The sequence below is a fragment of the Protopterus annectens genome, chromosome 12.part0 (assembly GCF_019279795.1).
Source record: "Protopterus annectens isolate FY-2018-M chromosome 12.part0, PAN1.0, whole genome shotgun sequence".
Taxonomy (NCBI): domain Eukaryota; kingdom Metazoa; phylum Chordata; order Ceratodontiformes; family Protopteridae; genus Protopterus; species Protopterus annectens.
In genome coordinates, this window is record NC_056746.1 from 145,383,985 (window position 1) to 145,411,538 (window position 27,554).

At 42.4% G+C, this 27,554-nt stretch overlaps 1 protein-coding gene across 1 annotated transcript in view; it reads left to right on the forward strand.

Annotated features, from left to right (window-relative positions):
• Window positions 1-27,554, forward strand: part of MARF1 (meiosis regulator and mRNA stability factor 1) — a 2,255,654-nt gene that overhangs the window by 1,351,881 nt on the left and 876,219 nt on the right. Inside the window, exon 14 of the mRNA XM_044088896.1 lies at window positions 26,320-26,495. Within this exon, the coding sequence (XP_043944831.1) occupies window positions 26,320-26,495 (176 nt within the window). The remainder of the gene's footprint in view (window positions 1-26,319; window positions 26,496-27,554) is intronic.

Sequence of the window (27,554 nt, forward strand, 5' to 3'; positions counted from 1 at the left end):
CATACCTCATTGTGAGGGTGTAGAAGCAGTTCGTTGTTTTTTAGCCAAAAAGAACTGTGGACTTACTAAGAATGCAATTTCCACCATTTGTGGGTTCCTTGACATTATTTTAGACAACAATTTTTTTCTTTTTGAAAAAACTTTTTACAAACAAAAGAGGGGAGTAGCTATGGGCTCTGCTGCTGCTCCCGCCTATGCCAACTTGGTTATGGCCTGGTGGGAGCATCAGCATTTGCCCATATTACGGGAAAAATATAAAATTTCCTTTTTTTGTCGATTTGTAGATGATTTATTGTTTATTATTGAAGGAGATACTAATGTTGTTAAGAATTTTTTGATAGAAATTAATGCTTTTTCCAGTTACTTAAAATTTACTTTAGGTAGTGTAGGGTTAAAAATTAATTTTTTGGACGTGCTCCTATGGTGGGATGAAGAAGATAATAGGTTTCATAGTAGCATTTATCGTAAGGATTCATTTACCAATAGTTATTTGCACTACAACAGTAATCACCCCAGGCACATTGTTAAAAACATACCACGAGGGCAGTTTATTAGAGCTAGTCGTTTGACTTCAAAAAATTGTCTTTTACAAAGAGAATTTGATTTCATTATTGATTTGTTCATTAATAGGGGATACCCCATATGTGAATTAATTAATAGTAGCAATGACATTATGAATAAACGTTCAACAGAATATCAGGCATTGTTAAATTATAGTGAATATGACAACCATTATGTGGGGTCATCCAATAACACCAATATTGAACATAGATTGGTTTGTACTTTGGATATGACCGTTGATAGTGGACAAATACAACAGATTATCAAAAAGAATTGGAGAGTTATTAGGGGACATTCTGAACTTTTTCGGATTTTGGGAAACAAACCATTTTTTGTTTCCAAAAATGGTTTTAATGTTAAAAAGGCTTTACCATTTGTAATTCCGCAAGTTGCCAATATTATCTCCAATAGAAGAGGCATGCATTGTTGTTATGAATGCAACATGTGCAGGTACATTCTCGAAGGACCATATATTTGTCTGGAGAGTTTTGGGAAAACTTTTAGTGTACCCTCCTTCGTGAATTGCAACACGAAAGGTGTAGTGTACATCAGCATTTGCTCTGGATGTTCATGTTTTTATGTTGGTATGACCAGTAGAAGTTTAAAGATACGCATCAGGGAACATATTTATGCTATTAAACATAAAGATGATAACAACGCTTTATTTAAACATTCTGTTGTTTGTCCTTCATTCAAAAAGTTTATGTTTTCTGTTCTGGAGCTTGTTCAACCTGACTTAAGAGGGGGAGATTTCAAGAACTACTTAGAACAGCGTGAAACATTATGGCAGATCAGACTTAACTCTGATGCTCACCCTGGCCTTAATGACATGATCAACGTCAAATGCTTTTTAAAATATAGGGAATTGTCTGTAAACAAATCTACTGATTTTAATTCCTTTTTTACTTGAATTTGCTTCTTTAAATGTTAAATGATTTAATTGATTTTTAATTGTTTAATTAGGGTTGTTATAAATGTGCTTGTGAGTTCACTGTTTTTTGTATTCTGACGAAGTCTACGGATGAAAGCGGACAATAAACTACAGTACGCTAAGTTTATTTTTTTGCCTCTTCTTGGTGCTTTGTTTTGGTTTATTTGCGAGTTTTTTTTTTTGGTGTGACATACCCTTATCTACCTATGAGTTCTCCGATGCAGAGGATTCAATTCCCTCAGCCCCCCCCCCCCCAAGAGGACCTTTCGTTTGGTGAAACCTGGCATACCCTAAGAGAGCGTTTCCACTGAGAATGCCAGGACTACCCACAGTCCAAAAAGGGACTCAGGAAATTTTTAGACTTTCCTCAACATAGGCCTTTAGCTATTCCCCCTGTCCTGGATATTGTAGATGATGTCTTCATGGAATCCAGCCTTACCCCTGATACTTTATCAACTGCTCCTAGAAAGCCTGACAGGTACTACAGAGTTACCTGACTCTCTCAAATTTCTTTTTAAAAATCCCACTGCGGATCCAAAGGCCATTTCCCAGGGACCTAAAGGGTATTAAGGCTTTTACAGCCAAAAATCCTACCCCTTCGGACAGGGATTCTAGGGCTGTAGAGAGATGGAGTAAGAAGATTTATACCTCTGCAACTCTTGCCATCAGGGCTTTAAATTGCCAGTTTCACATGTTGAAGTACCAGCAGCATATTATTGATCTAATTAAACAGAAAAATGTTGTTGATTCCTGATTGTGCAGAAAATAAAGACTTACAAGACTTAATGCATTCTGCAAACCAAGTTGATAAACATACTTTGCAGTGTGGTTTTGATGTGTTAGAAGCATCTTGCAGGGCTGCTGTCACTGGGTCTGTTCTGAGAAGGCATGCTTGGCTGAAGGAACAAACCTTGCCAGACCATGTCAAGGCAAAATTACTTGATGCTCCATTAAACCAAGAATATTTGTTTGGCTCTAAAGCAGAAGTTGTTCTTAAAAAGATGGAGGAAAAAGCTAAATCTATGCAAACTGTTAAAGATTTCTTACAGGTACAGCCACCTAGATTTGGTAGGCATTGGCCTTCTAAAAACTAGTCCTTTCCAGTCCCTCTCAGCCCAAACCCAGGGGCAACAGACCACAAAGACTACAGTCTCAGGGTATGCACAGATTTAAACTATCGAGTGCTCTCTCCTCAAAAACTGGGAGTGGTAAGCCACCCCCCCATGGAAAAAGTTCACAATGACTTGTCCTTAATCCTTCCCAGCCATGCCCAAGTACTTACACCCCTTTGAGGAAAACTCACCCTGCATGAAAAAAGCTGGGAGTATATTACCCAGGACAGATGGGTCTTAAACATTGTATCCCAGGGATACAGATTCTATTTCCACTCTCTGCCAACCCCAAGCGGGTTGCCAGACCTTCCTCCAAACCAGTGGACAGAGGCCCAAAAGCAAGTATTTTCTCTTCTCAGTATCAGGGTTATTCAACCTGTGCCAACAGAGCGAAGGGGACAGGCTTTCTACTCCAGGGTATTCCTTGTGCCCAGGAATAGAACTCTTGGCACCCTGTTCTGTATCTGTCATCCCTAAACACCTTCCTGGCGATACCAAAATTCAAAATGCTTACACTCCAGCAGCTCCTTCCTGTGCTAGCCATGGACTCCAGGCTAGTCACCATAGACTTAAAAGAAGCTTATCTGCACATCTCCATAAGGGAATCTTGCAGGAAATATCTACATTTCAGGGCAGGCTGTATGCACTATCAGTTCTCTGCACTTCCTTTTGGCTTATCTCCTGTGCCCAGGGTATTCACAAAATGCCTGGCTCCAGCCATTGCTTACTGCAGGCAGAGAAATGTTCAAATTTACCCATATTTGGGTGATTGCCTGATTCAGGCGGACAGTCAGGAATTGCTTCTTCAGCACCTGACGTTTGTAAAGAGACTCCTAACTTCTCTGGGGTATACCATCAATGAAAAGAAATCACATCTGGTACCCAGACAAAAGATTGTATTCCTGGGAGCAAGCTTGAACACAACTTCCCAGATGGCATTCATCACTCCAGAAAAGCAGGTTTATTTGATAACTTATATTAGACTACTGGCCACCCAAGCGCAGCTATCTGCAAGAAAAATACTGCAAGCCCTAGGGTTCATGGCCTCATGTATTCTACTGATTCCATATGCAAGACTGCATATGAGGAAACTTCAGTGGCACTTAAAAAGTCTCTGGTGTCAACATTCCCAAGACGTAGAAACAGTGATTCCTATAATTCCTTGCCTAAGGACAGAGTTTCTTTGGTGGGCAGAGACTTGCAACCACAACAAGGGGACTCCCTTTCTCTCAACCCCCCGCCCTCCAAACTGACAACAGATGCATCAGATACAAACAAACGACTCACTAGCCTCCACTTCAACAAGTGATTTATTAAATTAAAGAATAAAAAACAGACTGGAAACAAACACTCTAGTATAAAGCGCTTTTCGTCCGGTAAAATTACAAGACTTCTTCAGATACAAAAACACATGTTAAATGATCCCTTTTTATATTTGAACTTCTCAACAATCTGTGTATTAGGTTAGTTATCAGTTAATTGCAGTTAACCATTCCTATGCCTATCAGTAAAATACAATACATTGTAGCCAAGAAGTTCATTAAAAATTTTTAAAAATACATTTAATATACATTTAATTCTAGCCTCCTATGCCACTTAAAAGTGACAGAATTTATATAATATTGTTATAAATATATTATCTAAACAACCTATCAATTCCTAAAAAAAGTGTATAAATCAATATTAATAATGTATGTATATATTAAAACATTAAATTATAAAAACTTAGTTTTTATGTAAGTTTTTTATATGTATGTATCTATAGCTATATCTATATATATATATATATATAAATATATATATATATATATATATATATGTGTGTGTATGTTGTATCTTTCGGCTTATCCCGGTTAGTGGTCGCCACAGCGGAACTCCGGTCCGCTAATGTTTGGTAGTGGATTTTTACATGCCGAGTTACCAGCCCTGACGCGCAACCGTCAACGAAGGCATGCCCATTCACGCATGCCTCCACACAGAAGACAGCACTACTACTGTGGGTAATATATATATATATATATATATATATATATGTGTGTGTGTGTGTGTGTAATGCTTTGTTTTACATGATATTTGTATGACCAGTTCTTCCGTCTTCCATCCTCACATTTCACACTCTAAAATGTGTCCATAAACATAAATCTGGAATCTGAAGTGGGTCCCCCTTCACCTACTCAGATACGCATCAGACTATACATAGGGGGTTCACATGGCAGGCAGATGCATTCAAGTCAAATGGAGCCCAGGAAAAATTCACCTGCCTATCAACTAAAAAGAAGTGATCGCTGTACAGAATGCACTGACAGCCTTCAAATACCTTATCCTGCAAGGACAACTCCTGATAGACAGACAGCACCACAGTTATGTGGTACATAAACAACAAGGGGGGAACTCTCCCCTACCCACTCTGCAGGTTAGCCATGGCTCTGTGGAGCACAGCCTTAAGCAACCAAGTGCACCTGCAAGCTGGCAGACGACTTAAGCAGAAATCTAATGGACCCACATGAGTGGAAGCTGGGACCAAACTCATTCAAACTTCTAATACACAGGTGGGGGACACCAGAGGTGGACCTCTTTGCATACTCCAAAACCATCAGCTAAACAAATTTTGCACTAGAATTCCCCACAGACAAGCTTAGCTTGGAAAGTGGATGCCCTATCCTTCACATGGGAAAACCTCTCAATCTATGCCTCCCCCCCCCCCCCACTGTCCCTCCTTCCAAAAGTACTCCTCAAGATCAAACAGGACAGCCAAGGACAATCCTTATTGCACCAGACTGGCCACGCCAGCACTGTTACCCACTCTTATGCAGTCTGACAGCAGTGCCACCCTGGCACCTACATCAGACCTATTTTGCATCCTCATCTGCAAACCCTGAATCTGGCAGCTTGGCTTATTCCCTGAATACTTCACCAGCAACCCTCAGCAAATAGGTGCTGGATGTTATACTTGAGGCCAGGAGGCCCAGTACTGGGAAATTCTAGTCAGGAAAATGGAATAGATACTGATGTTCGTGTTACCCTGCTGCAGTTATCACACTTGGGTTATCCTGTCGTCAGGCGGTCCTGCGGTCTGCTGGAATTCCAAAGTCTTGGTCTGGCGTCGGTTGCTGTCGCTTCTTCCCTGACGTCAGTGCGCCAGGGGTATATATAATGCAACCGACGCCATTTTCTCCAGTCTTTCTTGCCGCGCGGTGCCCGAAATAGAAGCAGTTCGCAAGTGCCGGTCGGCCGACTACTGAGATTTTTGAATTCGAATTTCAGACCGAAGTCTTCTATAAAGCTAAGTACCCCATTGGGGAAACTTTTCTTGGCTCAGACAGATGTCAGAAAAAGTTAACAATTGTATTTCTTGTGGGAAGCAAATACCTCATAAGGATTTTCATTCTTATTGCATACCTTGCCTAGGCCCAGACCACAACATCACTAGTTGTCGTTTTTGTGCTAGATTTAATAATCGTACTATTAAAAGACGCTTTGATTTCGCACGACACTACTTCGGTAGGAAATTTAACTACACCATGCCGTCGGAGCAACCGACTACCGGCGTGCACAAAAAACGCAAGGATAAGGACAGACAGCCCAGGCCTAAGCCAGATTCCGATGCCTTGGCTGGTCTGGTCTCCGGTTCTCCGGTCCTCAGTGAGGCTCCGACGCAGCCCTTGACTACCGCAGTTCTGGAACCCGAGACCGCTTCAGAATTTTTGACTGAATGTACCAGGCCGACGCAGCGATTTAGTTCAGGCCCTACCGACAACATTACTGAAAAAGATGTCGGTGCTGCAGAAACGCCGTCTGTTTCTGAAGGCGTTTTCAGACCGAAGCTCACCATTAAATCGTATTCTAAGACGAAGACTGCAATTAAATCTAAAAAGACTGCACTTCAGTCCCCTGTTCAAGGCCCCATGCCTAAGAAACAGATGCTCAAAATGGCTGAAGATTTGATCACTTTAATCAGGGGTTCCCAGCCCCCTCCTTACAAAAGGCCTAGACAAGAGGAAGATTATGCATCCTCTGAACAAGTGTCCATTTCTTCAGACTCCTCTGAGGACCAAGATTACTCCTTCTCCCCTTATGAAGATTCTGATGCTGAGGATTCCATTCCCTCAGCCTCTCCTTCTGAAGACTACTCCTTTGGGGAAACTTTACACACTATGAGGGCGCATTTTCACTGGGAAGGTCAGGATTACTCTGACTCAAAGAAAAGGCTCAGAGAGTTTCTTTTACTCCCCCAACACAGGCCACTTGCCATCCCACCAGTTTTAGACATTGTGGATGATGTTTACTTAGAATCCAGCTTTAACCCTGATTCTCTACCTCCTGCTCCGGCTAAGCCTGACAGATATTAGAGTGCCTGATTCCCACAAATTTCTTTACAAAAGCCCTGTTGCTGACCCAGAGACTATCTCCCAGGGTCCCAAGGGGGCTAAGGCTTCTATGGCTAAAAATCCTGTACCTTCTGAGAGGGATTCCAGAGCACTAGACAGGTGGGGGAAAAAGGTTTACACATCAGCCACTCTAGCTATGAGGGCACTAAATTGCCAATTTCACATGCTTAAGTATCAGCAATTTCTAATTTCTCAGTTAAAGCAAAAAATGACCACTCTCCCTCAACAATCTGAATTGAAAGAAATGCAGGATCTGTTGCATGCCACTGAACAGGGGGGCAAACATACCTTACAATGTGGGTTTGATTCTTTGTAGGCCTCCTGCAGGGCAGCTGTCACTGGGTCTGTTATACGTAGGCATGCTTGGTTAAAGGAACAAACTCTACCAGATCATGTTAAAGCAAAACTTCTAGATGCTCCCTTACAGCAGGATGTTCTTTTTGGAGTTAAAGCAGAAGAAGTCTTAAAGAAAATGGAGGATAAGGCAAAATCTATGCAGACAGTCAAAGATTTAATACAGGTACAGCCCCCTCGCTTCAGCAGAAACTGGCCAACAAAAAATTGGTCCTTTCCAGCTACAGACGGACCACAGAGGGGTAAATACAGACGCCCAAGGGGCAGAGGACAACCACAAGCCCAGTACAAACCTCGTCAATGGGGCACTACAACACAGATGGGAGGAGAAGACTAGTCCCAATCTACCAGAAGGCAAACTCAATGACTTGCACCTCATCTGGCCAAGCAACACTCTCTTGGCCAGCCCCCTTGGGAGGAAAACTCGCACTTTTTCCAGACAACTGGCACATTGTCACAAAGGACAAATGGGTCCTAGACATAATTTTATGAGGATACAGATTCCATTTTCACACCTTGCCAATGAAAAGAGGAATGCCCAACCTGCCACAAAATCAATGGGCAGAGGCACAAAAACAAATTACAGCTCTCATGGACATGAGCCATTCAACTGGTACCTACTCGAGAGCAAGGTCAAGGATTTTACTCAAGACTCTTTCTAGTGCCCGGAAAGGACAATGCCTGGAGACCAATTCTGGACGTTTCAATTCTAAACACTTACAAGTACCCAAATTCAAGATGCTAACACTACAGCAGCTTCTTCCCATGTTGGGCAAGGAAGCATGGCTAGTAACGTTGGACCTCAAGGAGGCATACCTGCATGTCCCTATCAGACAAAGTTGCAGAAGATACCTCCGTTTCATTGCAGGTTCAACCCATTACCAATTCTCTGCACTGCCCTTTGGCTTATCTACTGCGCCCAGAGTCTTCACAAAATGCCTGGCACCAGTAATTGCATACTGCAGACAAAGAATTCAAATATACCCATACCTGGATGACGGCCTCATCCAAGCAGAAAGCAAGGACATTCTATTACATCATCTGGCTTTTGTAAAACATCTACTAAATTGCCTGGGGTACACAGTAAACGAAAAGAAGTCAAAACTGGTACCCTCACAAAATATGACATTCCTGGGTGCCAGCTTGAATACAACAGCCCAGAAGGCTTATCTGACGCCAGACAAACTACAACTGACTCAATATTTCAAAACAATGGCAACAAAGGCTCAATTAACTGCAAGAAAAATTATGCAGGCCTTGGGCTTCATGGCATCTTGCATACTACTAATACCATTTGCAAAGCTGCATATGAGGAAATTACAGTGGTACCTAAAAAGCGTATGGTCTCAAAACAGCCACAGCTTGGACACAATATCTCTCATTCCCTGCCTACAACAGGAGTTTCTATGGTGGTCACAGGCATGTCACCTCAACAAGGGTCAGCTTTTCACCTTGCCCCCAACCAGGCAAACTATCAAAACAGATGCATCACATTACGCCTGGGGGGCTCACATGGCAGGACAGTGCGTTCAAGGCGTATGGACTGCAGGTCAAAGGAATCTGCACATCAATCAAAAAGAGATGCTAGCTGTACAGAAAGCTCTGACAGCCTTCAAGGATCTATTACATCCAGGACAACTGACAATAAAGACAGACAACACCACAGTAATGTGGTACATAAACAAACAACGGGGTACTCACTCCTACCGTCTGTGCAGACAAGCAATGACCTTATGGAACACAGCTCTGGCTTACCAAGTTCAGTTACAAGCTCAATTCCTGCCAGGACAGAAGAATACATTGGCAGACGACCTCAGCAGAAACATCATGGATCCCCACGAGTGGAAACTAGATCCACAAGTACTTACAATGATAACTCAAAAATGGGGCCTTCCAGACATAAACCTGTTTGCCAGACCTCAAAACTATCAGCTAACAAAATTTTGTACAAAGGCACTTCACCATCAAGCCTGGAAAGTGGACGCACTCTTTCAGTTGGAAAAACCTGACAGTATATGCCTTCCCTCCATTGCCTCTCCTCACAAAGGTACTTCTGAAAGTCAAAAAGGAGAGACCACTACTGATTCTCATAGCCCCAGACTGGCCACGCCAGCACTGGTACCCTCTATTGAGGAATATGGCCCACGGCCCACCATGGATATTACCACAAATTTCCTATTTACTCACACAACAAAACAATCAGATTCTTCACAGCCAGCTCAAAACCTTAAATCTGGCTGCATGGCAAATCAACTAAGCATCCAGCCAGCTCCTCTTTCCCAAGCAGTTATGGATGTTATTCTGGAAGCTAGGAGGCCAAGCACCAGGAAGGCTTATTCGGACAAATGGAAAAGGTTTTGTGCCTGGAACCAATCTAAAGGCCAAGACACAATTCAGCCTCACATGCCTCACATTCTACAGTATTTAACTGAGATGTTGCACAAAGGACTTTCTTTCTCCTCCATTAAAATCCATGCTTCAGCTATTTCGGCCCACTACAACACGGATCCACCCTTATTTTCGCATCCACTTCTAAGGCAGTTCCTCAGAGGGGCAAAAAACATTAGACCACCCAGGAAAGCACCTACACCAACCTGGGACCTCAATTTTGTTCTGGAAAAACTAACGCTTCCTCCCTTTGAACCAGCTTTCTCTGCAGATCTTCAGTTCCTATCATGGAAGACTGCCCTGCTGCTAGCAATAACTTCAGCTAGAAGAGTCTCAGAGCTACAGGCACTAATGACAGTGGAACCTTTCCTCATTTTTCATCAAGACAGAGTTTCTCTACGAATTAATCCTTCCTTTATGCCTAAGGTGGTTTCCATTGTGGCTTTAAATCAAACCATCCACTTACCCACCTTCTTCCCAAATCCACAGAACAAAGGTGAGAGACTCCTGCATTCCTTGGACATTCACAGGCAACTTCGTTACTACTTGGACAAAACTAAGGCTTTCAGAAAATCTGACCAGCTCTTTGTATCCTATGCTACAGTTTCTCAAGGGAAGGCTATATCAAAGCAAACCATTTCCAAATGGATAGGTCATTGCATACGTTTTTGCTACACCTATCATGGAAAACCAGTTCCTGCTACCATTAGACCCCACTCTACCAGGGCAACAGCTACTTCTACAGCCTTTCTCAGGGGGGTCCCAACCAAGGAGATTTTGGAAGCTGCAACTTGGAGTTCAGTACACATCTTTACCAAACACTATCACTTACCACTTTACTCTAAGACCAGGGTGGGCTTCGCCACTGCAGTTCTGCAGGGCCTTCTAGCCTCCTCTAACCCTCTATGATACCTCCACCCATCCTTGGCTTTGGGATTCAACCCAAGTGTGATGACTGCAGCCAGGGTAACACGATGAACATAGTACAGTTTTGTACCTACCATAAATGTAGATGTTTGAGTGTACACCCTGCTGCAGTCCAGGTTACCCTCCCTCCATCCCCTCTGACCTACTGGCTAAATCTCTTCAATACCTTCCTGATGTATTTGCTTGTAGCTGAAGGGATTTTGTGTTTGTGTAAATTTACTCAATTTGGTACTAATTACTGACCACCTTTTTGGGGGCACCTGACATCTGGGGCAAGAAAAACTGAAGAAAATGGCATCGATTGCATTATATATACCCCTGGCGCTCTGACGTCAGGGAAGAAGCGACAGCAACCGATGCCGGACCAAGACTTTGGAATTCCAGCCGACTGCGGGGACCGCCTGACGACAGGATAACCCAAGTGTGATGACTGCAGCAGGGTGTACACTCGAACATCTACATTTATGGTAGGTACAAAACTGTACTTTCTTGGAGCCATTCTCAAGGGAAAGACACAACCGTGCCCTCCTTGCCTCAAATTCTAGATTACCTAGCTGAGCTGCTCCACAAAGGCCTATCCTTCTCATCAATTAAGATTCATGCCTCTCCCATCTCAGCTCATTAGAATACTGAGCCACCTCTCTTCTGTCACCCTCTGATCAAACAATTCCTGAGAGGTGCTAACAATTTAAGACCCCCAAGGAGAGCTCACACTCCTGCCTAGGACCTTAACTTTGTACTTGAGAAGCTGCTACAGCAGAGTTAAAATTCCTCTCTTGGAAAACAGCCTTACTGCTAGCCATCACTTCAGCAAGAAGAGTGTCTGAGTTACACGCCCTTATGGCTGTGGAAGCCTTCATTATCTTCCTTGCTGGCAGAGTTTCTCTCAGGAGTAACCCATCTTTTATGCCCAAGGTGGTATCCAGTGTGGCTTTAAACCGATCCATCCATTTGCCATCCTTTTTTCCTAATCCTCAGAATAAAGGGGAAAGGATCCTGCACTCCTTGGACGTGCACAGACAGCTCAGATTCTACCTTGACAGGACTAAACCTTTCAGAAAATCTGACCAGCTGCTAGTCAGCTTTGCTACAGGGGCAGAGGGTTAGGCCATTTCAAAACAAACCATTTCTAAATGGATAGCACACTGCATCCATTTCTGCTACAAACACAATGGAAAGCCTACCCCACAGGGATCAGGCCTCATTCCACTAGGGCTACCTCAACCTCTACAGTTTTTCTCAGGGGAGTCCCTACCAGGGACATCCTGGAAGCTGCAACCTGGAGTTATGTACACACCTTCACCAAGCATTACCACTTACCAATCTTTTCTAAATCCAGAACTGTATTTGCCGCAGCAGTCTTACAAGGCCTGCTAGCCAGCCCTACTACTTCTTGACTGCCTCCACCATTCCTCAGCTTTGGGAATCAACCCAAGTTTGATGACTGCAACAGTGAAACAGGAAGAACATAGTACAGTTGTGTACACTTACCATAAATGTAGATGTTCAAGTGTATTCCCTGTTGCAGTCTTGGTTGCCCTCCCTCCAGCCCCCTGTCTTTCTATACTTTCTACCTATCCTCTTTTTTGCCCATATTTTATGTAAGTGGTGTTTACTTTTTACTGGAGGTGTTCCACACCACCAGTATTGCTTTCTATTTTGGGGACTCCTGACATCTGGGGCAAGAAAAACTGATGTAATGGCGTCGGCTGCATGTTTTATACCCCTGACGACCTGACGTCATGGATGAGGTGACAGCATCCGATGCAGAAATCCCAAGACTCTGATATTCGAGCCGACTGAGGGCTACCTGCAGGCAGATAACCCAAATGTGATGACTGCAACAGTGAATACACTCTAACATCTACATTTATGGTAAGTGTACACAACTGTAGTTTTCCCTCCAGCCCCCTTGTTTCTCTTTCTCTCTCTCTCCTCTGTATGTTTAATATTCACCCCTTTCAGGGGTATTGGTATTAACTTTTTACTGAGGGTGTTTTTCACCACCATAACTTAGCTCCCTATTTGGGGGGCTCCTGACATTTGGGGCAAGAAAAACTGATGTAATTGCGTCGGCTGCCTGTTTTTATACACCTGACGTCAGTCCTGGAGCGACAGCAACCGCTGCAGAAATACTAAGTCTCTGGTATTCTGGCCGACTGAGGGCTACCTGCAGGCAGATAACCCAAGTGTGATGACAGCAACACTGAATACACTCGAACGTCTGCATTTATGGTAAGTGTACACAACTGTACTTTCCAACTCTCTTGTGCTGAATGGCCATGCAACTCTGGGATCTTGTACAAGTGATGTGACTGACCCTTCTGGTGCAATATCTACCGTGAGCAGAAAACTGCCTGGCAGATTCACTTAGCATATCTGTCATTGACCCTCATGACAGTAAATGCTCAATAGTGTTTTTTTTCCCTCCAGCTGACAATCAAGTGGGGTGTGCTGGAACTAGATTTTCGAACAATAATCTCAAAATGTTGCTGTGGGTCTCTGTGTAAAAGAGCCTGGTGGATGGATGCTTTTCCTTCCAATTCTCTTGGACAGGACTGTTTCTCTACTGCTTTCCTCTCCCACCCGTTATACCCAGGCCTCTTCAGAAAATCAACGTGGAAGGACCAAGGTTGATCCTTATAGCTCTGCTTTAGCCCAGATAGCACTGGTTCTCCATTCTCCCCAACATGGCCAAGAAAGAGCCATGGTTGCTGCCTCTGGAAGTCAAACTTCTCATTTAGAACAAGGGATGCACTCTACAACCCCACTTGGACACACACAGACTGGCATTTTAGGTGATAAGATTCTTATACGCTCGAGATGTAAATTCTCTAAGGGTGACCTAGAAATCCTCAGACGCCAGGAGACCAAGTACCAGAAGGTCATAAATTTTAAAATGGTTAAGATTCTCACAGTGGTGCATGTGCAAAGGACAACTGCTGAAAGGCAGGCTGCCTCAAATACTTAGCTCTCTAGTGTAACTCTGCAGTTCTGGCATGTTTTATGCTTCCATGAAGATCCCTGCCCCTGCCATTTCAACCTACCTGCTTTACCCACTAATCTTTTTTTAATCGTGCCATAAAACAATTTTTCAAGGATATCCTCAGTTTGCAGCCCGGTGCTTCTCCATGGGATACAGTTTTTGTCCTGGAAGAACAGATCCTACCTTCTTTTATAAAACTTCTCCAGTTGGAAAGCTGACCTGGTGGCTCTCACCTCTGCCAGCGGATTCTGAGAGTTACGAGCCCTTATGTGTTGCTTGCCTTTTCTCATATTTCATAAGGGCTTCTGTTATGCCAAAGAGCATATCTGAAGTCTCTCTGAACCAGTCCATCAAGCCTGTCTGAATTCCCAAGTCCTCAAAACAAAGGGTAAAGGACTTTGCATTCACTAGATGTGCACATATAAATTAGATTTGTATTTTTTAGAAAATCATCGCAAATCTTGATCAGTTTGTAGCTTTTGCTAGAAACAAAGCAGGGAGACACGTTGACAAAACATTTCTAAGTGGATTGCCAATTGCATTACCTTTTACTTTAAACAGCATGGGATGCAAGTATGAGGCAGCATTACAACCCACTCCACTAGCACAGTGGCAGCCATCACTTCCTTAGTGCCTAATCGTTCCATCCTGGAAGCAGCCACATGTTCCTTAGGCATGCATTTTCCAAATACTGTAATCTTGCTGCTATTCCTAGTGCCAGGGAAGGTTTGCCTCAGCAGTTTTGCAAGGGATCATATCCCCATCCCTTTCATTTGACCATCCCCCTGTTTCACTGTTGTCTGGAATGTTCCCAGGAATTTCTGCAGCTGTGAAGCATGATGAACATTGTACAGGCGTGCATTTACTTACCATAAATGTAGATATTACTGTCTTTTTGCTGGAGCACCTCTACTCTACTTGGCCCCTTTTTTATTCCCTTTCTGGGTTGAGGTGGGTGCCCTTTTCTATTGTTAGGACCCCTCTCCCATCACCATTTAGGCCTCCCCTCTGGCTGCCCGAGAGAGAGTGAGTGGGACTCTAGTTAGGAGGCAAAAAATGTTCAAGGAAACAGTGCTGTCCAGTGACCCTTTATATCCTTAAGTCAGAAGGAAACACAGTGTTATTTGGACCGGCCTTGGGCTTTGAAGTGCAGGAAATCCCAAGAGTAGTTACTACAACTTTACTTTCCCATGTCTAAACTGTATCTACAGGGATAGATGCTTTACAGTTCCATTTTTGCACAGATTTCACATTGCTGCTGAATTTCCTGATTGTCTTGATCTCTCAGCACTGGTCTCTCGTTCAAGTTGAAGATGCTCCTGATTTTTCTAGTAAGCTCCTGGACTTTTTAATAGTAAGCATTTTCTTTTGGAACTATGGAAAAGTTTTTCATTGGCAAAGTCTCTTTGTAGCTTTGGTGTCACAACACTAAGAAGCAGACTACCCTTCAACTTGCTTGGCTCATTCATTGTTGACTAAGCCTTTCCCTTTGTAGCCTTTCCTGCATCCAAAACTTGTCTCTGAAATTTCTGGAGACAGCTGGGTATAACAGCTTGAATCTCACTCCTGCCTCTCGATATTGCCTGATTGTTCTGGCAAACTTGCTTCTGCCTGTTTGCAGTGAATAACCATAGGTAGTTTCTAGGCTTGCAGTCTAGGACACCATTGAGAGCTTAGCCCAAATTCCAGTTGCCCCAAAGCACTGTCTGGTTAAGTGACCTTGCTCAAGGTCACACAGCAGGCAAGTGAGGGCTGAGGGAATCAAAATCCTGTACCATAGAAACAGCACCTTACTGCCTTACCCTTGTGCGCCAACTGCAATTTTTCTTAAGCGTTATGGTATTCCAGAATTTTGATAAGTTCCTCCTCTTCCACAGTTTGGCAGGACTGTCTCTTTCTGATGGCATGATTGCATCTTTACTAATGCAGATCTTAGCTTCTTTCATGTGGCCATATTTGAAGCATACAGTGTGCCCTCAATTTACATATCCTGCTGTGGAACACCAGTCCAGTCACTTAACTGCAGTATCATAAAATTAACATTTTCTCTGGTGTAGCAGAAAGTCTGGTTTTCTCCGTTTGCTCCGACTTCTCTACTGTATGTTTTTATGTAATATACGTATGTATGTATGTATTTTGGTGTGTGGGTGGGCTCCCTTGAGAGACATCATGATTATCATTGTATCATTTTTTCCTTCATTTTTGTCCTCTGATTTCTGCAGTTTAGTTGGCTCATTTGATTAGTTACTTAAAGCTGCTTTAGTTTTTCCAGCCTTTTGTCATCTGCCTTTATATATTCCTCCGGTGTCCCAATTATTTTAAAAACCTCATAGTGCATTTGACTTTCTTTTTCATCTAAATTATTGGAAGCCGTCTTCATTACTAAGGATGAAACTTTTGGACTGCATTTTGCTACAGAGCTGCAAGGCTCTTTCCAGCAAGTGCTTTTTTCTGGTTGAGTTTTCACTTTTTTTCCAAATTTCTTCTTCGCTGACATCCAGGCAATGTAATTACTAGACAGTAGTTTTTTTTTTTATCCAAGATGATAATGTTTTACTAGCTTTTGCCTAACAGTTTGTCAGTTTCCCACATGGGGAGAGCTCTAATCAACCTCCTGTGTGTAGGCGTCTTTTGAGTCTCCCTAGAATTTAATTCTTGAATATTATTGAAACTTATCACAAGATGTTTTTCTTTAATACCAAGCTGACCTAATTGTGCCACTTGATTTTCCCATTAGACACCTTTTCTGGCCACTGTCTCTATCCTGCCTACTGTATCTTAAAAATCCTGGAACGTGCCATTGCTTAACATTTTTGCGATACCCGCAGTTTGGATCTAGATGTAATGTAATGGAGCATGGTCTGATAAAGCCAGCGACTGGCTACATTTATCCCTGTATGCATGCATGCATCTGCATAACGTAGATCTAGCTGTTCTGGATTTCGAATTACATCAGGGGAATAAGTGAAATCTGTTAACCTATTGGAAATTACTGCTATATTGACCAATTCTAAAACCCTGCAGAAAGGGTAAAAAACTCTGGAATAAAAGGAATCCTGCTAAAGCCCGACTCTCCTACTTTTTGACAGTGTACCTGTCCCCTATCATAATAAACATGCCTTGACCAAAGGCTGAAATTCTTAACAGAATAATCGTCAGTACTTTGTGTCACTTTGGGTGTTTGTATGCTTGTGTGTGTGTTTTATATATATATATCTATATATATATCTATATATATATATATATATATATATATTTATACGCGAGTGTGTGTGTGTATTATAACTGCCAGAGTAAAATTCTCTCCCTTGAGCCACTCCTTATCAGTCGCATCTTCTTTCTTATCCACCAGCTCATCCTCTATCTTAAAAGGAAATAAGAGCAACGAGGCACACCAATGATGTTGTTCATGTTTCACTGTTGCAGTCATTACATTTGGGTAATCTGCTGGCAGGTTGCCCTCATTCGGCCTGAATAACAAAGTCTTGGGTCCTGCGTCAGTTGCTGTCTCCTCTTCCATGACGTCAGGGCGTCAGGGGTATAAAACGTGCAGCCGACGCCATTTTATTTAGTCTTTCTTGCTGTGCGGTGCCCGAAGCAGAAGCAGTTTGCAAGTGCCGGTCTGCCGACTCCTGAAATTTTCGCATTCGAGTTTCAGAACCGAAGTCTTCAAACTAAAGCTAAGTACCCCGTTGGGGAAACTTTTTCTTGCTCCTTACCGATGTCAGTAAAAGTTAATAATTGCATTACTTGTGGGAAGCAAATACCTCATAAGGATTTTCATTTGTACTGCATTCCTTGCCTAGGCCCAGATCACAACTTGCTTTGTCGGTTTTGTGATAGATTTAACCAATGTACTATTAAGCATCAGTATATTTTTGCTTCTAAATATTTTGGTTCAAGATTTAATTATCCTGAAATGTCGTCGGTTAGCAATCGGACTACCGGAGTTCACAAAAAACGCAAAAAAGAGACAGATCGTCTAGGTCCAAAACCGAAGACGAAGCTTCTCCTAAGCCAGTCGCTGGTTTGCCGGTACTCAGTGAGGCGCTTTCGCAGCCCATGATACCCGCTACTTTTGAGTCGTAGGCCTCTACCGAGACCCATTTGGAGTCCGGAATGCCGCGAGATTCTCAGAGTATTGAACCCGTGGATATGTCTCCCTTGGATGGGTCTGGAGCCACTGAGCAGGCACCGGCTTCTGAGGGTGTTTTCAGGCCTCAACATTTTTATATTAAACAGACGCCAGCCTCAAAAACAAGGTCAAAAGCATCTTCTATGTTTAAAAATACGATGCATGAGCCACGTGCTCAGACCCCTATACCTTAAAAAAACAGGTGATCAAAATGGCTGAGGATTTAATTACCTTGATCAGGGGTTCTCAACCACCCCCGCTAAGAGGCCTAGGCAAGGCACTGATTATGAATCTTCAGATCAGGTTTCCATTTCTTCTGATCAGGAATTTTCTGTTTCACCCTATGAGGATTCTGATGCAGAGGAATTCATCCCATCTGCATCTCCTCCTGAGGATTACTCTTTTGGAGAGACTTTGCATACTTTAAGGGAACATTTTCACTGGGAGGGTCAGCACTTCTCTGAATTAAAAAAGGGACTTCGGGATTTCCTTCTTCTTCCTCAGCATAGGCCTTTGGCAATAACTCCTGTATTAGACATTGTTGATGTGTTTTCGGAATCAGGCATGGCTCCTTATTCCCTGCCTCTGGCTCCTAGTAAGCCAGACAGATATTACAGGGTTTCTGACTCCCACAAATTTCTATTCAAAAATCCTGCTGCTTGTTTCTCAGGGTCCCTGAGCGTAAAGGCCTCTACAGCCAAAAATCCTACCCCCTTTGACAGAGATTCCAGGGCGCTGGATAGATGGGGAAAGAAGGTTTATACGTCTGCAACCTTGGCAATCAGAACCTTAAACTGCCAGTTTCATATGCTTAAGTATCAACAGCATGTTATGGGCTTACTGAAACAGAAAATTATGTTTATTTCTGATTGTGTGGAAAATAGAGTTACAGGAATTATTACATTCAGCAGAACAGATTGGAAAGCATACTTTGCAATGTGGTTTTGATTCCTTGGAGGCCTCTTATAAGGCCGCCGTTACTGGATCTGTGATTAGAAGGCATGCCTGGCTCAAGGAGCAAAATCTGCCTGATCATGTTAAAGCTAAATTGTTGGATGCCCCTTTGCAGCATGATACTCTGGTAATAAGGCAGAATAGGTTTTAAAGAAAATGGAAGACAAAGCTAAATCTGTGCAAACTGTAAAAGATTTCTTGCAAGTGCAGCCACCCAGGTTCAGTAGACACTGGCCTTTCTAAAAATTGGTCCTTTCCTGTGTCCAACAGAGTCACCCAAGGCAAATCCAGGTGCTCAAAAAGCTCCAGATACCAATCACAGGGTTTTTACAGCTCAAAGCAATGGGGTGCCTCCACCTCCAAAACTGGAGGAAACAAAGCACAACCCCTACAGTAAACAGTCTCAATGACTTTGCTCTACCATCACCAAGCACTTGCCTTTTGGCAGCCCCCTTGGGGGGGAAAACTAGCACTTCATGCTCAAAATTGGCAGTTAATTACCCAGGACAAGTGGGTATTAAACATAGTATCCCAGGGGTACAGATTTCATTTCCATACTTTGCCAATTCCAAACGGATGGCCGGATCTGCCACAGAACCAGTGGGCAGAGGCTCAGAAACAAGTCATGTCCCTCATAGATATGGGGGCTATTCAACTGGTACCAGAAAAGGACAAGGTTTTTCCTGGTACCCAGAAAAGGCAATTCATGGCATCCAATACTGGACTTATCGATTTTGAACAAGTTCCTGGACATTCCAAAATTCAGAATGCTGACTTTACAACAGCTATTGCATATGGTAGGCCGGAATGCTTGGTTAGTAACTGTAGACTTAAAAGAGGCATACCTGCATATCCCAGCAAGGGAATCATGCAGAAGATACCTCCTCTTCAAAGCAGGTTTTTTGCATTACCAATTCTCTGCACTGCCCTTTGGCTTATCTACTGCGCCCAGGGTCTTTACAAAGTGCCTGGCACCAGTAATTGCATTCTGCAGACAAATAAGCATTCAAATTTATCCTTATCTGGACGACTGTCTCATTCAAGCAGAGGACAACGACACTCTTCTTCAACATCTGGCGTTTGTAAAAAGGCTTCTAGCATGCCTAGGGTACACCATAAATGAAAAGAAGTCACGACTGGTGCCCTTTCAAATAATTACATTCCTGGGTGCAAGCTTGAATACAACTGCCCAGATAGCTTACCTTACGCCAGAAAAACAAAGGCAACTGACAACATACTTCAAACAAATGGCAACAAAAATCCAGTTATCTGCAAGACAAATTCTGCAGGCTTTGGGGTTCATGGCATCCTGCATTCTACTAATTCCATATGCGGGACTGCATATGAGGAAACTTCAATGGTACCTAAAAAGTTTATGGAGTAAACATTGTTAGTTTGGAAACAATGATTCCTCTCATTCCCTGCTTACGACAGGAGTTTCTTTGGTGGGCAGAGACATGTCATCAAAACAAGGGACTGTCATTCCCTCTACCCCCTGCCACCCAAACCCTAACTACAGACGCATCAGACTGTGCTTGGGGGGCCCACCTGGCGGGGAGATGCATTCAGGGCAAATGGAGCCCAAACCAAATGCATCTTCATATCAACCAGAAAGAGATGCTAGCTGTCCAGAATGCTCTGACAGCCTTCAAGGACTTACTTCATCCAGGACAACTACTGATAAAGACGGACAGCACCACAGTTGTGGTACATAAACAGGGGGGTACACATTCCTACCCCCTTTGCAGACTAGCCATGGCCTTGTGGAACACAGCCTTGACTTACCAAATACATCTTCAAGCTCAATTCCTGCCAGGAAACCAAAATACTCTGGCAGGCGACCTAAGCAGAAGTCTTATGGACCCGTATGAATGGAAACTGGATCCACAAATCTTCAGCATGTTAACACAGAAATGGGGGAGCCCAGGCATAGATCTGTTTACCTCTCCCCAAAATCATCAGTTGGACAAATTCTGCACAAGAACTCATCACAAAAAAGCATGGAAAGTGGATGCCCTTTCCTTCAGCTGGAAAAAATCAGTTTATGCCTTTCCCCCTCTGCCTCTACTCTCCAAGGTCTTACTTAGTCGGACAGGAAAAAACAAAAATGATCCTAGTTGCTCCGGACTGGCCTCGCCAGCACTGGTACCCACTTCTAAGGAATATGTCTCAACTTCCTCCATGGTACTTGCTTCAAATACCTCATCTACTGTCTCAGCAGAACAATCAAATTCTGCAGACTCAACTCCAAACTCTGAATCTTGCAGCATGGCCGATCAATTAATTATTCACACAACACCTCAGTAAATCTGTGATGGATGTCATTTTGTAAGCCAGAAGGCCTAGTACTAGAAAATCTTATGCTGATAAATGGAAGAGATTCTGTGCTTGTAACCAAGCGCAAGGAACAGACACAGCAAAGCCCCAATATTCCTCAGATTTTACAATATTTAACTGAGATGCTTGACAAGGGCCTATCTTTTTCTTCAATAAAAATCCATGCCTCTGCCATCTTGGTTCATTACAACACAGAGCCTCCCCTCTTTTCTCATCCTCTGCATAAACAGTATCTTAGAGGGGCCAAAAATTTAAGACCTCCCAGAAGATCACCAACTCCTGCATGGGACCAATTTTGTCCTGGAAAAACTCACCCTGCCTCCTTTTGAACCAGCAGCTACTGCAGATATAAAATTTATTTCTTGGAAAACAGCTTTTCTCTTGGCAGTTAATTCAGCAAGAAGGGTTTCAGAACTACAGGCTCTCATGGCAGTGTGGCCTTTTATTACATTTTTCCCAGACAGGGTGTCCCTCGGGACCAATCCTTCTTTTATGCCTAAGGTGGTATCCAGTGTGGCTCTTAACTAGACTATTCACCTGCCAACATTTTACCCAAATCCTCAGAACAAGGGGGAGTGGATTCTGCATTCATTGGACGTACACAGACAACTTTGATTCTACTTAAAACAGGACCAAATCTCTAAGAAAGCCTGAGCAACTACTGGTAGAATTTGCTGCAGGGTCAGAGGGGAAGGCTATATCAAAGCAGACTATTTATAAGTGGATAAGCCACTGCATTCGTTTCTGCTACTTGCACCATGGTAAACCTGTGCCCAAGGGGATCAGATCACATTCCACCAGGGCTGCTTCTACTTCAGCAGCTTTTCTCAGAGGGGTTCCAGCCAAAGACATTCTAGAAGCTGCTACTTGGAGCTCTGTTCATACCTTCACAAAGCATTATCATTTGCCTCTCTTCTCCAAATCCAGGACAGGCTTTGCCACTGCAGTTCTGCAGGGCCTTATAGCCACTCCTAATGCTGTTTAGTTCCATCCTCCCATCCATAGCTTTGGGATTCTACCCAAATGTAATGACTGCAACAGTGAAACACGAACATAGTAAAGTTGTGTACACTTACCATAAATGTAGATGTTCGAGTGTATTCACTGTTGCAGTCCGGGTTACCCACCCGCCATCCCCCTTTCTATACCTTTTTCTTTCCTTCACTATACACTAAAGCCCTTTGTAGTGTATTTGCTTTTAGATGAAGATAAGGTTTATGTTGCTAAAAGTGGATTTATATATATTTCTTTTTATATATATATATATATATATATATATATATATATATATATATGCGTGTATTTGCTCCCCATTTGAGGGGCACCTGACATCTGGGGCAAGAAAAACTGAATAAAATGATGCTGGCTGCATGTTTTATACCCCTGATGACTTGACGTCATGGAATAGGAGACAGCAACCGATGCAGGACCCAAGACTTTGTTATTCAGGCTGACCTGCCAGCAGATTTCCCAAATGTAATGACTGCAACAGTGAATACACTTGAACATCTACATTTATGGCAAGTGTACACGACTGTAAGTTTAGGGCTTCCCTCATAGATTGAAATGGAACTTTGAGTAAGCTCAAATATTGCTCATTTGCAATGCTCATGAGTATGAGTTTCTGGTAATGCTACCACACAGGCTGAATTTCTTAGCAGAAGACATTACTCTTCTTTTAATACTTTGTTGAATCTATTATATTCTGACTTAAGAAGCTGATCGCTGTTTCACTACAGGGTCCTGCATCCCGCTGTTATGATTCTGTCACCTGCGCTTGTTACCCTTCTCTAAATCCTTCCATCTGTCTTCATAATAGTCCCCTTCTGTCTCTTTTACAGACTTCCTCTTCCTTCTTTGCTGCTTAATACTTAAGTTCTATTGTTGAATCCATATCTCTAGTCTTATAGTATCTGGTATCATTCAGTTGAGATCCTACTTCTAAGTCATGATCCGATATATTCATTGCACTAGTAATATCCCCACTTGACTGCTGCTGCTAATATAACAGCAGGCTGTTTTAATTTGCATAAAGAGGCATATTCTTTATTAATGAAATTTAAAAGTAGTCTATGTAATTCACACTCAAGTGCTGTCTTAAAGGTTTTAACCTGCTGACTGGTTTAAATGTGGACCTCTTTCCCTTAAATCTGACTCATTTTATACAATATCCTTTATCTGCTTGCCTACATATGCCACGTACTTTCAGGTTCAGTATGTAGAAAGTTCTTTCGGTTCCTTAATAGTGTGAAAATAAGTATAAACAATCCTTTACTGATATTGATGTGGCTTTGTTAAAGTCAAAATTTAGACACAGTAATTGACAAACAAAATTAACTGTTATCTAACTGTTAGAGCCAAAGTATGTGGTGGTGGTTTTCTTCCTGTCTTTTATGAGCTGTCGTAAAGAAAGATTAGTAGAAGTTTCAACATCATTAGATTGTTTAATAGTGATTATTACTCTGTTTCTCAGTGTCATTGTGCAGTACAAGTTCATTGAATGTCCAGTGTCTGAGTGATGTGACGGATCTGAATCTGGCAGGATCTGACTGAAATTGCCAGCCTCAGGGTGGAGAGGGAGCAGGAATCAGTCAGGTCTTGGACCTTGAGGGGTTCAGACAGCTGGTGCAGGACTGTGCACTGAATTCTTGATACAGTCCTAACCAGTGTAGATGTGCCATAGATGTGCTGGTTTAGGCACAGAGCCAATAATGATATCTCGCTGTTTTAAAAAGAGTACGTTTGGGATTTTAGATGAGCGGAATGGCCTGTGCTACAGGTGCTGGTCAAAGATGAGTTAGACTGGAAGTTAACTGAGTGTGAATATCATATGGAAATGAGTCAAGGGTGGAGTTCTTGGGGCTGTGAACAGGGTGTGATGGAAAGGAAACAAGAAGGCCAAATTGGTTATGTAGATTTGTAAGGCTAGCAGTTAAGGTAGAGGGAAGGGCCATCAGGAGCAGGAAAGGAGGGGGTAGGAGATTAAAGTGGCATGGTATAAAGACGAGCAGAAAGATAAGAGATGACGGCAGAAAAGCAAACGTTTAAAGTGGATTAGCAGAAGGATTCAAGAAGTGAGGCATGGAGTTTTATTAAACAGAAAGAAGGGAAAAGTAGAAGAGGCCACAGTTGAGTGATGGAAGGAAAATGACAGAAGACTGGTCTGAAAAGATGGCTGTACGGAATGACAGTTTTGATTTTCTCTGAAGAAAGCAAGGCGAGGGTGGCATGCTTAGAGGGAGCAGAACAGAATTGAAAGAATAGTGAACGGGCACCAGGATAGGGGAAGAAAAGCAGAGAGACTAAACTGGCTACATTTAGGGAAGTGAAAGCAAAAGGGCTGGATTGATGGTCTCAGTGTTCTCAGGAGTGTAGTCAGTGTAATGGAAATGGCAAGACCTGCAGGCAGGGGAGGAAGTGGATCAGGTGACGCAAATAGAGGAGGAAGGGAAGAGAGAAGGGAGGAAAGTGGTATAAAAAAGAAATGGCATAGATGGCTGGCAATAAATGAAGATCTGATAGGAGGAGAGGTGTCAGAGTCCAGAGATGCCAGTACAACAAACTGATGTAAGATAAGCCAAGATTAAAGGGAGAATGAACATAATGTTTAAATTCTTGTATATTGTTTGTGTACTAAAAATAGGGATGGTGTTTACTAATCTTGTTGACAAAAAGAGAATTTTCACTGAAATGTTATGATAAACTGATTGTTTAATAAGCACCTGTTCAAACATCGTGAACACAGACTGCTTCTAGATTGAGTTTTCTAAGCAGTGTTAGTGTTACACTTCTAAAAGGTTGTTAAAGCAGACCTATACTTAAGTTAATTGTGCACTATGCATAAGGATTGCAGGGTATGTATAGTTGACAAGTGCTTTATGATGTAATAAACAGAGCTGTTCTCACTTGAGTCCGTAAGAGGTGAGGGGAGATGGATATTAATGCACACGTTCATGTCTGGGAAATGTTAGGGGGTTGTAGAATGGCATGCCCAAGTGGTGGTGGACAAGGAATCCACAGAGACATTCAAGTGGGCATGGGGCAGAAGGAAAAAGGATAAAGACGGGAGGAAAAAGTGTGTGGTAAATGTCTACATTAAAGGACAGAATAGAAAGAAGGTTACTGTCTCATTTTGTAAAGCAGATGAAATATGTGGTCTCTGCCGTTAATTATTTCTTTGGTATCTGTCTTTCAGCCTTTAACTCAACAGTGTGCTTTGCTTCTAAAAAAATATTTGATTTCTTGTGTTGATCCAGACCTTACCTCTACATTTTAATCATATTTACAGCTCCCCTGTTTTATTTGTGGCTAAAGACAAATGTGTTAATCTGATCATTTCCTTCTCATATACCCAGAGGTACATAGTCTGCTTCACATTATTTGAATAACTTTTAAGGCCAGTCCCTGGAGCCTGAATCTGGGCTTTGTACTGAATTAAGTACTTTTTTAATGCTTTTATTGACTGTTTTAGTCCCACTAGGCCAGTGTCCTGGCTTTAGGGAAAACCAGAGGTAATATTCATACGGCCTAGGAGAAATTTGGCTAGCGTGTTGGTGAATTTCCCCTACTTTTTTTTTTTTTTTTTTGATAAATGCTGTGGGATTTTTTTTTTTTTTTTTACATCTTCCTAAGCTACCACCAACTCAGATGAGACATTGGTTTAGCATCTCAACCGAATGATAGCACACACAGGAGTGGAGGACCTCCACCCTCCAAAATACTACACTGCAGAGTCAGTATTGGAAAATGTATTCAGGCACCTGGGGTGTGAACAGAACCCTTAGTGCCTTATCTTCCAGCACCAGAGGGGGGTGCTACCCAAGTTAAATTACTAAAGCAGTGTTGTTTTTGAGTATAGATAGGACAATGTTCTCTTGCTACCTACATTAATAAGAATTTATGATGATTTTGAGAATAGGACTTCCCTTACATTTTTTTCCTGATACTTTGGAGATTTTGTTGACCTGACCCAGGAACACCAAAGACTATCTAGTTTGAGCACCCTCTGTTGGCAAAATTAAGAAGCTGCTTGCTGAGATTGCTTCAGATAACTAGAGTTTTGCCTGTTTGTAGGTCAGTCTTTTTTTATATGCAATCAACAGTTGTATTTTAATAGTATTGTGTACATATGGGAGAGTTTTATTGCTCTTGAAAGAATGGTACTTAGTTATTTTTATTATTCACTGTGTTACCTTATTGTTCATTAGATTTATTGATCATTAATCAAAACTCCACTATTTCTAAAGCTTTTTAGACTGCTACAGTGCTGAATTCACTTTTTTGGAAGAGGTTCAAGAAGGCCAGGGAGGTGTTCCTCTGGAGCACCTCATCACCTGTGTTCCTGGAGTAAATATTGTCACTGCTCAGAATGGCATCAAAGTTGTTAAGTGGATCCACAACAAACCCCCTCCTCCTAATGCAGGTATGTTCAAAACATGCACATCTTGTTTTTCATAGTGTAGATGAGGGAACTTTTAAGTCTACAAATGTAAGGTCGCTATTGTAACATAGAATACATCTGTTTTTTTTTTTTCCCGTTTGTAGTGTATCTTGCTCTGTTTACTTTAGATGCACACTTTTTTATAGGCATGTAGTAGGCTAATGACCACTAGGTCCTTTTTTAGCCTTGCCATGCGTCCCAAATATCTGATAACTTCTGGTGTCCTTGATAAATGTAAGCAGGGGCCTGGGACATGAAAGATTTACAAGCAGGGGCCTGGGAGATGACCCATTTATTGGCTGCCTGTGCTCATCAGTGACATAGGTGCCATACCAAGGATGAATTTTCCTGGTCCCCATTCAGTTGTCCAAGTTATACTTGAATTGTCTTGAGGGAGGAACTCTACTTCACATGGATAAGGGACCATGTTCCAGAGAAGGAGTAGTCTCCAAGATACATACCTGTCTCTTCAGCAGGTCCTATTTATAGGACTGCACAGGAAAAAAAAAAAAAAAGAAAATTGGTCCTATTTGCAGAACATGGTGTTATGATAGGAAGGGTCTACACCACATTACTCTTGTGTAAATTACTTGTCTTTAAAATCATCTTATGTATTGACTTTTCAAGTCTTTGAGGCACTTAAGCATCTGGTCTCCCAAATGCAAAGCATTACTGCATATAAAAATGCATTTCTATGGAGTACAGAAGCAGTCCATTTTAACATATGTTGGGGGGTAACTATGAGTCCTAACAGCCTATGGTAACATTTCGGATTTACGTTAAGTATGCGTGCGGGGTAGAGCTTTTATCATTTGGTTAGCATTTTGCATGGTTTTGTTTGTAATGATTGGATGTGCTTGATTAAAATTGTTATTGCTTTCTCAAGGCTGGACTGGGGTAACAGGTAGATGTTCTTCTATTCATCTGTTGCAGTATTCATGAGATCAGGGAGTTCCCCGCCATATGCGACCTGACATCAGCCAGTATACAAAAGATGTCTGGTACGTTGCATGTAAGCTGAGATCGGATGTCTGCCATAAA